At 51.2% G+C, this 13,097-nt stretch overlaps 1 protein-coding gene across 6 annotated transcripts in view; it reads right to left on the bottom strand.

Moving 5' to 3' along the window:
* Positions 1-306: 306 nt before the first annotated feature.
* Positions 307-13,097, bottom strand: part of GTF2IRD1 (GTF2I repeat domain containing 1) — a 109,958-nt gene continuing 97,167 nt past the window's right edge. For 4 of the 6 annotated variants that reach the window (XM_073215204.1, XM_037002799.2, XM_073215203.1 and 1 more), the window contains 5 exons: positions 7,371-7,448; positions 5,850-6,042; positions 3,877-3,914; positions 1,624-1,760; positions 307-522 (listed from right to left, as the gene is read on the bottom strand). In XM_073215204.1, coding sequence (XP_073071305.1) covers positions 454-522; positions 1,624-1,760; positions 3,877-3,914; positions 5,850-6,042; positions 7,371-7,448 — 515 coding nt within the window. In that variant the 3' untranslated portion in view covers positions 307-453. Of the gene's footprint in view, positions 523-1,623; positions 1,761-3,876; positions 3,915-5,849; positions 6,043-7,370; positions 7,449-11,519; positions 11,685-13,097 lie in introns of those variants that run through there. The other 2 variants (XR_012122207.1, XR_012122206.1) reach the window with 2 other exon arrangements.

Raw genomic sequence — 13,097 nt, 5'->3', positions numbered from 1 at the left:
CCTTCTCCAAAATGCCTGCTTTCCAGCCACAGAGATTCCACACTTGATCGTACTTCATACTTTTGACTTCACCTGAGTTACTGGGGCCAAGAGAGCCCCCAAGACACCCCACCCTGAGGTCACATGGCCCCAGCAGCAGCCAAATGAGTGAAGTCTGTACTCAGACACCAGGGCCCATTGGCCAGGGACAGGCCTCTACTGGGTGTCCTGACCTCATTATAGTGATGGCTGCTGCCACAATTCCAAAAGAGAACACACCACAGTTAGAGCAAAGGTGATGCTTTTTTTTTTTTTTTTTTTTTTTTACTTATTTAAAAAGGCCTTGGTGGCAGGAATATAGTGTAAAAATCATTGGAAAAACTAAAAGGCATCGATACATATCCGAATATACACTTTGTACATAAATTACATTTCCTTTAGTCTTTGAGTGAGGTCCTGATTCAGCACTGAGGTCTAGTAATTCAGAGGTCCTGGGAGCTGCACGTTCAGGCCGGCATAGTCCACCATGTACATTGGCCATTGCTAGAGAGAGGGGGACAAACAGTCCAGTTAGGACTCCAGGTGACACGGAAGGAACACCATAACACTGAGCTCTGCTTTCTGAAGGACTTCCTCAAATGCTATTTATTTTGAGGCTGCTGCAGGCCCAGAGAGGGCACATGACCTGTCCAAGGTCACACAGTTGACTAGTGGCCATGGAGACTGGGCTGGAGCCTTGTGACCTGGTCCCACCTGTGTCCCAGGGGCTGATCACGTGGACCAGACACAAGGGCCAGAGGGAATGGGGGTTTGGCTCAGAACAGTCACCCATGTAAACCCAGCCCCCTCGCAGCCTCAGGCCCCAAACCACACGTCCCACCTCTCAAAGGTGGGAGGACGAGGTGACCTCTGTGGGCACTTGTACACCTAGATGTGCGGAAAGGCAAATCCTGAACTTTTGGGTTTTCCAGGAAGGGGTTTAAGGGAAACACAGTTAAAGAAATCCTAAAATCATGGCCAAATGTGTTCCCACATTCTCCCCATTTAGACTCAGGATTTCGAAGCTAGTGTTTTGAAATCAGAAGAACTCTGAGGTGGGTGCCCCTAATGAGGATTTCCTCCTGTGTGGGCGGGGACCAGGCCCAGCCACGTGGCAGGACAGGTGGGGCTTTGCAGGGGGGTTCCCCCTCTGCCACTGACCACTAAGGCCGCACAGCTGACAGGCCCGACTCGTTTTCCTCCTTACACGTGGCGGGTGACACCCACAGCCTCACAGGGCTGTGGCGAGGCTCAGACGTATGATGTGAGCACTGAGAATAGCCTGGCACCTGGCTGCCCTGGAAACCTGGAGTCTGCTTGGGGTCCTGCCTGACACTGCCCGCCGGACTGGGCAGGTCCCTTCTTGCTCCTGGGTCTCGGCCTGCCCACCCGCCCAGTGGCTATGTGACTCCCTGCCCAGTGGCTATGTGAGCACCCGATGAGGGGGTGGACTAATTCGTGGACAGATCAGGCAGATGTGTGTGCAAGCCTGAGGCTCGGGGCCTCCCTGTACCCCAAATCCATGTCCCGGAGTAGACGGCCCTGCCCAAGTGCAAGGCCAAGGCCAAAGCGAAGAGTGACCAGGCCCAGATCTGTCAACTTTACCACGAGTGAGATCTGGTTGGTGGATGCCACGGACTCCGGGTTAGAGGATGAGGAAGAGGAGGATGACGAGGAAGAGGAGACCGAGTTCCCTTCGGAGACCCGCTTCCTCTTGCGCTTGGGAATGCTGCTGTCTTTGGCTGGTGGGAGGAAAGGTTGCTGACACCAGATGCCAGGGCCCCTGTGTCTTGGCTTGCCAGCCCCTCTGGAAGGCCTTTGTTTCCAGGTTTAAAGCCCCCTTCTCAGCGTTCCAGGCTCCTTCCCTAACCAGACCCCACAGCCCATCTGCCCACCCTCCTGCCTTTGCTAACACTGTATCCTCATCCCCCAGGTATGCTTTCCCCGCAGGCACCCTCCTTATACCCTCCCAGACCATCCAGCCTGTGGCGTCCCGTCTCCCCGGAACTCCCAGAGCCCCCTCTCCCTAAACCCGCTGGTGGGGGCCCTGCATTCCACTGTGAAGAGCTCAGCCTTGGAGCCACGCAAACTGGGGCCTTGGGGAAAGCCACTTAATGGCCCTGCACCTCCATTTCCTTGCGAGTAAAATGTGAATAAAATCCTGCAGCATTGCTGGGAGGGTCCCATGAGATCACATGCCTGGGCCCCATAAATACTTAGAAACTGAGAACTGGTATTTATATTGTTGCCACTGTTACCGCTGATGTGTGATGACCCTGATACAACAAGGCTGTGACAGGTGACAGTTCACTAGTATAAGTGGACAGGCAATGTCCCAGGGGAACAAAATGCTGGATTAGAGCCAGAAGTCCTACATTAAAAGACTAGTGTTGCCATTTACAAGCTGTGTGGCCCTAAGCAAATCCATTAACTTCTCTGAGCCAAATGGGGAAAGCGGTGTGATGGAGACTCAAAGAAGATGCTGTATATGAAACAGCCCAGTAGCAAGCCCCACATGGAGCAGGACTCAGCAGGTGTTTGGCTGCTGAAATTGATATCAACACCTGAAACTTAAGAAGAAGATTTGCAACCACCTGTTACATGAGTAAGGTTTGGGGCTTGAGTAAGTAGACAGGTTACTGTGTAGAAATCGAACATGGCCCACCAGAAAGGTGGTGATGACATAGTGTGAGGGCAGACTGGGCCCACAAGACATTGTTTGTCTAGCTGGTGTAGAAAACCGGAGTCCAGGGGGCAGCGACACGGTATAAATGAGACCCTGGGAAACAAGACTCCGGAGGAAGGAGCTCAGGGAATGAGCCAGAGAGGAGGGATTTTTATGGGAGGCTCCCCATGAAAAAGAAGTCAGAGGTGCTGCCCAGGGCTGTGGCCACCCTGGGGTCAGGATAAGACCCTAAAGATGGCTATGGCAGGGAAGTGCCTGACGTAAGTGATGGCACCCTCTGATCGTTTGTCCCAAACTCTGTCCCTGAGGCTTCCATGGGGCCTTTGCATCCCTGCCTTTGCCCTGGGAGCAGCTCCCGAACCTAGTCACCTCCCTACCCTGAGCAGTGCCCTGCCTGGCCCTTGCGATCAGTGCAGGATAGGAGGTATGCCATCTGAGGCTGTGGAGTTCCAGGGGAACCCAGACCCATCTGGAGTCAGGGCCTCAGGTCTCAGGCTGGGGTTAGGCAGCCCTACTAAATCCCATCACTGTCCCCACTGGGCAGCCACGCTGGGGCCCAAAGTTCAGATGGGTGGTCCTGACACTAGGCTCAAGATGGCTGCCAACTATGTGGTCTTGGCAAGTCCCTTCCCCTCTCTGGGCCTCAGTTTCCCAGTTGTACAATGAGGGTATGGCTAGGTCAGTGTTCCTTACTCAGGGAGCCCCTCCCGATCACCTAGGGGAATATTGTCCCCAGTCTTGTTGCACGCCTTCTCAAGCAGAATCATGGCACCAGATGGTCTCCCAGCTTCCCATGAACTGAAAGGTTCTAAGATGGCAGGGCCTGGTGCAGGTGTGCGCCCTGCAAATGTAGGCAGAATGGTGGGGTCCCTGCCAGACGTGGGCCATGCTTGCCCACCCCACCCCTTTGCTCCCCAGGTGCTTCCATAGACCTACTTGAAGTCTCCTCCTGGCTCCAGCCAGCCCCTCAGGCCTCGCAGCTGATCTGACACTCCCAGCCAAGCTATGGCAGGACCCCCGTCTGAAGGGCACCTGCGGAACTGCTGGGCAGAGCAAGGAGCTATACTTTCTCTAGGTGGTCAGCTACGTATTGCGTGCCATCTGGACCAGATCTGTCCACAGACTCTGGTCTGCAAGAAGCAGAAGGGTGGCCTCGTCAGCCTCTGGCTTACCTGGCATCTTGGCGTCATTGCAGATTTCTGCAAAAGGTCTGAAAAAGCATGAAAGGAAGTGGCAGTTAGAAAATGAGGTTTCTCCTCCTCACCTGTTCCCTGAATATGGGCTGCATCTGCATCTCACGAGAGATGCTGGGCTATCACCAGAACATTAATCAGGTGAAATCCAGGGAAAACAGTGAGCATCCGCCCCCTAGAGTAGGCAGATGACAGCCATGGTACTGGCAGTGCCATGCCAGGCACTTGCCCTCTGGGCCTTGTTTCCTTGTCTAGAGAGAGAGGATGTGTCTGACCAAGTGATCAGAAATGTTGTCTAGATTTATGTACATGGTTAGTGGTCCCAGTATTATTTTTTTAATGTATCTTTTTATATTTCATTATTTTATTTTTAGCATTATTTCTATCACCACCACCCCCAAATATGAGACATAACCTAAATGTCCACAGGTAGAGATGTTATGGTCCATGTATTCAGATGACTGATCAGTCCTTAAAGGAAATTATCATGGACATGAATAGTGTGTAAGTGGGTGTAAGATGGCCAGATGGGAAATACCAAGTTTTATTTACTGTCTACAGAAAAATATCATATGATCTCAGTTCCATTTTCCAAAAAGTTTATCTATTAGGCATTAAAAAAAGTGGAAATGTCTCTGGTGATTCTTTCTGGGAAGTAGGTCCACGGGGTGGCATTTTCTCCTGTGGTTTCCTGCCTTGTGTAACAGTAACTTCAGCGGGTGGACCGTAGGTGGGAGGGGAAGGGAAGCTCGACTTAGTGTAAAAGTGGAAAGAAAATATGCATAGGGGAGAAAGTATGAAAGAAATACACCAGTGTTAGCTCTGAAGGGAAGGGTTATAGTTATGGGTTAGCTTTTTTCTTCTACCTTTTCATATTTCCCAAGTCTGCTTGTGTATTTTTTTAATTGAGGTATAAGTGACATACATTAAATTAGTTGGTGTACAATGTGATGATACAGTGTTTGCATATATTGGAAATGATCACCCCAAAAAGTCTAGTTAAAGTCTGTCCCCATACATAGTTACAAAAGTATTTTTCCTTGTGATGAGAACTCTGATGATCTACTGTCTTAGCAACTTATAGATACGCCATACAGAATTATTACTTATACTCACCATGTTTATCGATTTTAAATCTGAAAACAAACTATTGCACTTTTTTTAAAGACTATAAAGACAGACAGTAAAACATGGACCATATTGTCGCTGGATGATGGAAGTATTGAATTACTATTATTTCCTAAATATGTTAAAATGGGCAAAAATTAATGATATAGTTAGAAAACATCAAATTTAATTAACATTTAAAAAACAGATGAACACCCATGCATGTTGAGACTGTGTGTTACAGCATAAAGGTGTTGGAATCATGACGCCTGATGCTCTTATAGACTGTGAGTTCCCCTCAAAATTCCTATGTTGAAACCAATGGGGTGGTGTTAGGAGGTGAGTCTTTGGGAGGTGCTTATGGCATTGAGAGAGGAGCCCTCGTGAAGATTAGTATTCTTACAAAAGAGACCCCAGAGAGCTCCCCTGTCCCTCCCACCATGTGAGGGCAGTGAGAAGATGGGTATTCATGACCTAGGAAGCAGGGCTTCACCGGACACTGAATCTACCGGTGCCTTGGACTTCAGCCTGTGTAATGCTGAGAAATAAATGTCTGCTGTTGACAGCCAACTGGTGGTTGATGGTATTCTGTTATGGCAGCCTGCATGTAGTAGGACACCTGGGCCTGGATCCTAGCTGACCTACTGTGATTTACACTGTCTCTTTTCTCGCTCTGAGTATTAGCTTCTTCGTCTTTAAAGATGAGAGTGTGAAGGCAGCCTGTCTCCGGGATTCTACGCAAGTGACAGGTTTCTCTGTCTTTCATCAGCTCCTGGATCCAGGCAGTACCCTCGCCCATGGCCCTCGGCCCCACTGCCCTCCCCATCCCAGTCTGGGCCACTCACTGGAGCTGGTTGATGATGACCATGCGGACGTGCTCCCGGGCCTTCAAGATCTTCTCCAGCCGGTGAATGTCGTAGGTGTTTGGGTTCCGAAAAGGGATGTCATCAGGCAGTCCTGTGACCTCGACAGCATCTGGGCTGTCCCGTATCAGTTTGTAAGGGACCAGGACAGGCCGGTTCAGGCCCAGGGCCTCACCTACAGGGCACAGGGGGTCAGGGCAAGAGGATGATGTCCCCTGGGTAAAGACCAAGCCCTCTGGTGAAAGGGCTGGAACCTGGCATGGCCACCACCTCCCCAAGAGCCACCAAACCACAGAGTTAAAAAAATCCACACACATGCAGCATTAAAAAAAAATCCAATTAGCAAATTAAAAATTTAATATGCAGCACTGACAATGAAACAGGTCCTTTCACAGTGCTTGGAGCAACGATCTGTTAAGTGTGCAGGCCTAGAACCGACAAATGAAGACTTGATGTCTGCGTAAAATCCACTGCTATTATGTTAGAAAAAATTAAATGTCTGAAGTATTTATGGATGAGATGATATGATGTCATGGGTTTGTTTCAAAGTACTAAAAAGATTCAGGTATGTATGTGGAAACAGATGAAACAAGATTGGCAACATGTTGGTAATCACAGAAGCTGGTTACAAGGTAGGTCGTGATGTCACTCTCTTGGCTTTTGTAAATGCTTGAAAACTGATTCCAAAATAAAAAGTGAAAAAGACATCGCCACAAACCACCAGCAGAGTCACTTCCCATTACTCTCAGCATAAAATCCTAGCTCCTCGTCGTCAGGCCTGCCCAGCTCTCCCTGCTCCTGGGGAGCCTCCTCCAGCACACCTGGTCACACTACTGCATTCTCTTTTTTCCCTTTAGCACTCTCTGAAGTTCTTCTGAAAACAGTTTTTTAAATTACTGTCTGTCCCCTCAGCTACAACACAAAGTGGAGATAACACTAAACTCATCACAAATAAAATGTATATAAACCACCTAGTATAGCCCGGCACTCAGTGATCCAGAAAGTGCTCTGCCAGTTGTAACCACACTATTCATTGTCCCATCTTGGGTTCTCCCTGGTACCCTGGGTGCCTCCAGCACAGGGCCTAGCATTTCACGGCTCTCAACTATTCCGTGGTCTTCTTTCTCCGTAGTTTCTGAACCCCAGGATGGCGGAGCTCAGACCCCTTCCTCTGGACTCCTCAGGGCTAAGTGTGTGTGGGACAGATGGGCGTCTGCATGAACAAGCCCTTGGCCATGGGCCATGCCCTCTGCTGCACAGCCCAGCCCTGGTGCAGACCCAGTGCTGACCACTGTCACTACCCCGCACTCCACGGACTGGGGTGTTTCTCCCTTTCTCAGGTAGGAAGGTGAGGGATCAGCCCCTATCAGTCACGGGCAGGGTAGCTACATCCCCAGGGAGCAGTCAGGACAGCTGGAGACAACTGGAGGCCATGCTGGCTGCAGAGAGAGGTGGGGCCCCCCAGGAAGGATGGCCCCATGACCTTGCCAGCTGTGCACTGACCGTATTTCTCATTGAAGAGCTCTTTCACCTGCTCCCGGAGGATCACCTTCTCCCCCAGTCTGTTGGCGTCATCTTCATCTGCAGGAGGAAGACAAGGGGGAGTGAGAGTGGGCACAGCTTGGCCACTGGACCTGTTCCTTCTCCCATGTGGCACCTCCTGCTGGAGGGGTCTTTCCAGGCCCTGTCCACTCCTCCACAGCCTGCTGCTGGCCTCGGTCATCTGTCTGCATATACATGTACGCACCTCGTGTTCTCTGAACAGCTCCCCAGCACAGGCCCCCAGGCAGGGAGCACCCGAGAGGGAGGCGGTGAACCTCTTCCTCCTCCTCCTCTGATCTCACAGCCTAGTGGGCATGGGCCACAATCACAGAGCTCACCCAGAAGTGTCATAAGAGACACTTGCAAGGAGATGTGGGGCATGAGTCAGGGTGCCTACCCCCATCTGCCAGTCCAGAGGCCCATGGGAAAGCGGGATACTTGACTGGCCTTGGAAGGCAGGTAGGGGTTTGTGATGGATGGGGCAGAGGTGGGAAAACACCCAGGCAGGACTGGCCCAGGCAGGGGCCCCATGGGTGGAAGGTCATGGTGTGCTGGATGTGGCTGAGGCACAGGGCGGTGTCAGGAGGGCTGGCTGTGATGGGCCCAGCCTGGCTGCCTTGCAGACCAAGAGTCCAGGGCCAGGCCAAGTGATGTGACCAGGGAGATGGCCATATTCTGGGGGCTGCACACTCTGCCCAGGGCAGCCCTTCATGGGCACCTGCTCCCGGACCTAAAGGAGCAGCTGGGGTCAGGGGAGCCCCAGACAGAGCCTGGTCTGGGCTGCGGATGGGATGGGATGGTTGGGGGTGGTCCCAGGGAACAGCAGCCTTTGGGCTTCTGCTTTGGGTGGGGGAGGAGGGGCTTGAGTTCCAGGAAGGGCCTTTGGCACCAGCTGGGCCCTGGGGCGGGGTGGAGCTGAAAGCAGACAGGCAGCCAGGGCCTGGAGATGAGGGGCAGAGCAGACAGAATGGGTTCGTGGAGAAAACGCATGCCTATTTTAATCTGGAAAATCTCACAGAATTCAATTCCCATTCAGGAGGCCAACTCCCGGGCTGGGGCTCTCTGCTGCCCAGTGTCAGCTTCCCCTGCTGGCATGTCACACCCCTGACCAAGAGGTCTGGCCTGCCTTTGCACCCACTGCCAGGGAGGTGCCTCCGGTCCCAGTCTGGGGGCACTCCCTCACTTGCCGGGCCTCCCAATTCCTGGTTGTCCCTTGTCTGGTCTCATTTGGGCCACACTCCTGACTCTGGAATCTGGATCTGCCATAGCTCAGGATTCTGGCAGATCTCTCTCTTCAGCCATGGGCCAACCAGCCACCTGGGTGTCCCGAGACACCAAAAACGACAGGATTCCCAGAGACCGTCCTCCTCCTATGTGCTCATCTTGGGGAATGAAGGCCCTACCCAGGCACACTGAGACACCAAACTCAGCCCCCCAACCTCCTTCTTCCCAGGTGCCCCACATGGCCCTTTAAGATAGTTTTCAGGACCCCAGACATGGCAAAAATCAACTTGACCCTTCTCCAGGTTCCAAGTAGACAACCAGGACAGAGTCCTGGGCTCCAGCCCTGCAGAGCCTCAGCAAATGCTCTCCCTTTTTCCCCCGGCCACCAGGGATTCTTCCGCTGGCCAGGATTCTGCATAAGAATTGCAGCCCCACAGAGGAGAGGGAAAGGGCAGCTGGGAGTCACAGCAATGCGTGCCAGACACTTTGCTGGCAGCTTTCCCAGACATGATCACAGCCACCCCTCACCACAGCTGAGGACAGAGAGGTTAAGTAACTTGCCCAAGGTCACACAGCTACTAAGTGCCAGGAATTCTCAGTCTGACCCTAGGGCATGGCTGACAAAGTCAGTACTTGGCGAAGCCTGCTGGACTGAAAGCTGTGGGGACAGCCCTTCAAAGCCCACTAAGCTGAGGTGGCTGGGTTGCCAAAGTCTCCTGTCCATATGGGTGTGTCTGGGAGTATGTGTGTGGCTCACTCCTACTCAGCCATCTAGACAGGGCCAGCCTGAGCTCACTGAGCCCTCCCCTTGAGAGAGGCAACACCAGGTCCCAGAAGGGCACAGAACCTGGGAGTCAGAAAGCTGGGCTTGGGATGGCTCTGCCATGCAAGGGTCATTTGATGTCACCTCTCAGCATTTCTGCTGTCTTGATATGATATTTAGATAAATATTTCATGAGCACCATTCCACCTGGGTGTGGTGCTGCCCCTGGGCTTTTCACAGAACACAGAAAACAGTCCTAGTCTGAGGCAGGGGACTGCAAGAAACAACTGGGGATCCACCGGGCTTGATGACTGTCAGTGCAGGGCCCCCCAACCCAGCCAGGAAACAGGGAGGGCTTCCCAGAGGAGGTGACAGCCGCACAGCCCAAGGGTCTGTGGGAGGCAGCTTCATCTGGATGGCAGGGCTCCAGGGATCCCGCAGGTGCTCAACACACATTAGTGGATGTGGAAACTTCCCCTCTCCTTCCAAGTCCTGCCTGGTCTGGGGGGAGAGCACCCCTAAACGAGGCTGCAGCCAGGGGGTAGTGACACCATGAGGCAGCCAACAGCAGCCTGCTTGGGTCCTAGTAAGATAAGCCAGACAAGGTGGAGCAGTTAAATTCAGAGAAGTGGGACATGGGCTGGAAGCCCTTGCTGGTGTCTCTGGACACCTCTGGAGCATGGGGTGGGTGACCTATCAGTAATGCCAAGAGTAACCACACTGCTGCTGAGAAGTACGCACCTCCTACATCCAGGCCGCGCCAGGCCTGCTGCACACAGATCACTGGATTCTCACGGCACAGCATCAGGCCTCAGGAAGGACGCCACTCGGCTTCCCCCTCTTGGTTTTTATTTAATTTGGAGGAAGATAATTCCATTTTCCTTAAGGGACACATTTTTGAATGAAACAGGTCAGGGTAGGTTCTCCACCATCTGGAGAGGGGGTGGCCAGACCTGCTGGTCACCCAGGAGCTTTGTAGAGACGGCTATGGGCAGCAGCTGCCCTAGCCTGGGGTGGCACAGGGCAGCCCCAGTAAAAGTTACTTCTGAGGCTGGTCTGCTCGTGGGCAAAACAAGATCAGGAAACTGCCTCAGAGAATGTGGCGGGTAGGGGACCCTGGGGGCCTCCACTGTAAACCCATCGGTCTTCCCAAGACCCCCAACAGGGAGGTATGAGCCAGGGCATGGCCTAAGGGCTAGTTTTATTGCTCTGAGCCCTGAGTCAGCAAATCTACTCTGGGGGGACCTGCCTGAGTTCCCCAGCTGGCTGTGAAGGACACCAGGGGTTGCAGAAGTTTCAGAATGTTCTTCATTTGGAAATGTCATATAGTCAGGGCTCAGTGCAGTGTGTGGGTGTGCACGTGTGTGTGTGTGCATGCACCTGCTATGTATCAGCTCGAATGCCTGTCTGCAGTGGTGAGGAAGGGGGTTCCCAGGGCTAGTGACAGGGAAGGTCCCTGGCTCAGTAGATTGCAAGGCAATTTTGATTCTAACCCTAATGCTATGTGGTGCTTGGAAAGTCACTCAGCCTCTCTGGGTCTCAGTTTCCATATCCCTCAAATGGGAATCTGGGCCTTTTGGGAGGATCCAACATCACATACTAAAAAATTAAGGTCTCATGCCATCAGTCAAGTTGTTGATGTTATTACCGCATCCATGTTTCACTTATCCTCTCGTCTCAGGAAACTAAACTGTACATGAGAGTCTTCCAGACAATGGAAGTTTCCTCTTCAGTCCCCTGGTTTTTGCATGCCTTGTTTTACCGATTTGGGGTAGGACATTTTCTAAAACCCATCAAGTAACCCTTTCTTATGAAGCACATGGTGGGGGAGCAGGGGAAGTCACCCTCAGGATCTGCCTGTTCAGAAAGCGTGGCCAAGCCTATCTCTGCAGCAGTGGCCTGTACCCCAAATGCTCCTGGGCAGTGACGCTCCTGGGGGCTAGGCCCATCCTGCTGGCATTCCCCCCCAACTTCCTGCTAATTCTCTCACCATTGTCTGCCTGCTGGCTCACATCTTGCTGTTTCTAATCTGCTCTTAGCCTGAGGATTAACTGAATTTTGCCTGGGGAAAGAAAGCAACCAAGCTTATTAAAGCACAGCCATGCGATGTACACAATTTTTACCCAGTTGGCTTGGAGTGATGCTTGGGGTGGCTCCGCAGCCCTCTCCTGGGGCAAGCACGAGAGCCCTGAACAGCTAGGGTCTTTCTCCACTTCCTTGAGGTCTGCAGCTCAGGTTGATGGCTGTATGCTGTAACAATCATGATCATGAACAGCACAGACAGGCATCTGCAGGGAAGGGCGGAGCAAATATTCATTCCTCCTAGCCCCTCTCTCAGAGCTTCTAGGAGCCCCTCCTCTCTACCAGGCCTGGGCAGCCAGAGGCAGAGAGCAAAACCTTAAGAGAACAGAGGGCTGTTCTGTTGGTTCTCTAGGTGGGACAGCTACAGGGACCACTCAGGTGGGGGACAAGCCACCCTCATTCAGGCCCTGCAGCTTGCAGACACCTCCCTTTCCAGGCACCAGGTCTTTGCCAGGATAAAGCAACCTAAGGTTCACCTTTTAACCCCTTCTGGGGCCTGCACGCAGGTGTGGCAGGAATTCTGTCATCTCTGCTTTACAGATGGAGAAACTGCGGCTCAGAGAGTACACGATCTCATGTAGCCAAGAGAGACTTTTAGTGTATGTACAAAAGGAAACATGTTCAAGGTGCTGACAGCACCCAGTAATAGCAAAACCACGGAAGCAACTTGAACAGCCCAGGACAGGACATCTGCTGAATGAGTTCCGGTGGAATCTCTCAACTGCATGTTACAGAGGGGCAGAAACAAGCAAGCCGCAGCTACACATTTCATTAGGTTACCTAAGGTACCTTGCTTGTAAAAGTAAAAGTAGTGAAAAACAAGCACAATGAAACAATTTTGGTTAGGCAATAGAGCCACTTAAACAATCAGCCTGTGAATAATTATTACATTATGGGAAAAGAATATCCATAAAAGACACTTTTGGAGAATCTGAATATATACTATATTAGATGATAGGGAGTTATTAAGTTTCACAAGTACTCTAATAGATATGTAAAAGGATGGCATTGTTCTGAAGAGATGTGGGAAACGTGCAGTGAAATATTTAGGCATGAAGAGTCAACATGTCTGTGACTTTACGTGGAGAAAGACAGGAGACACAGAAATAAATGGGGCTGGGGCTGGGCGTGTGGGAGGGAGGCGGGAGGGGGGAGGGAGAGAAACATGGCAGAATGTTAAGAATTAAGGATCCACAGAAAGGATATACAGGCAATCATACTATTCTTTGACTTTTTTTCTGCAGTTTTGAAATTTTAGAGGAAAAACCCAAGAGAAAGACATTGACAGGCCTACCTCGGGGATATTGAGGGTTTCATTCCAGAACACCACAATAAAGCGAATGTCACAATAAAGCGAGTCAAATACACATTGGTTTACCAGTGCAAAATTATGTTTACACTGCATGTGGATTAGCAGTACGTCTAGAAGAACAATGTACATAGCTTAATTAAAAAATACTTTTATGCTAAAAAAGTGCTAACCACCATCTGAGCTTTCAGTGAGTCATAATCATTGACCATATATTACCATAACAAATAATAATGAAAAATTTTGAAATATTTTCAGAATTTGAGAATTACCAAAATGTGACAGACACATGAAGTGAGTAAATGCTGTT

Source organism: Manis javanica, chromosome 10, assembly GCF_040802235.1.
Source record: "Manis javanica isolate MJ-LG chromosome 10, MJ_LKY, whole genome shotgun sequence".
Taxonomy (NCBI): domain Eukaryota; kingdom Metazoa; phylum Chordata; class Mammalia; order Pholidota; family Manidae; genus Manis; species Manis javanica.
Note: the sequence above shows the minus strand (reverse complement) of the source record. Positions and strands in the feature narration are given on the sequence as shown.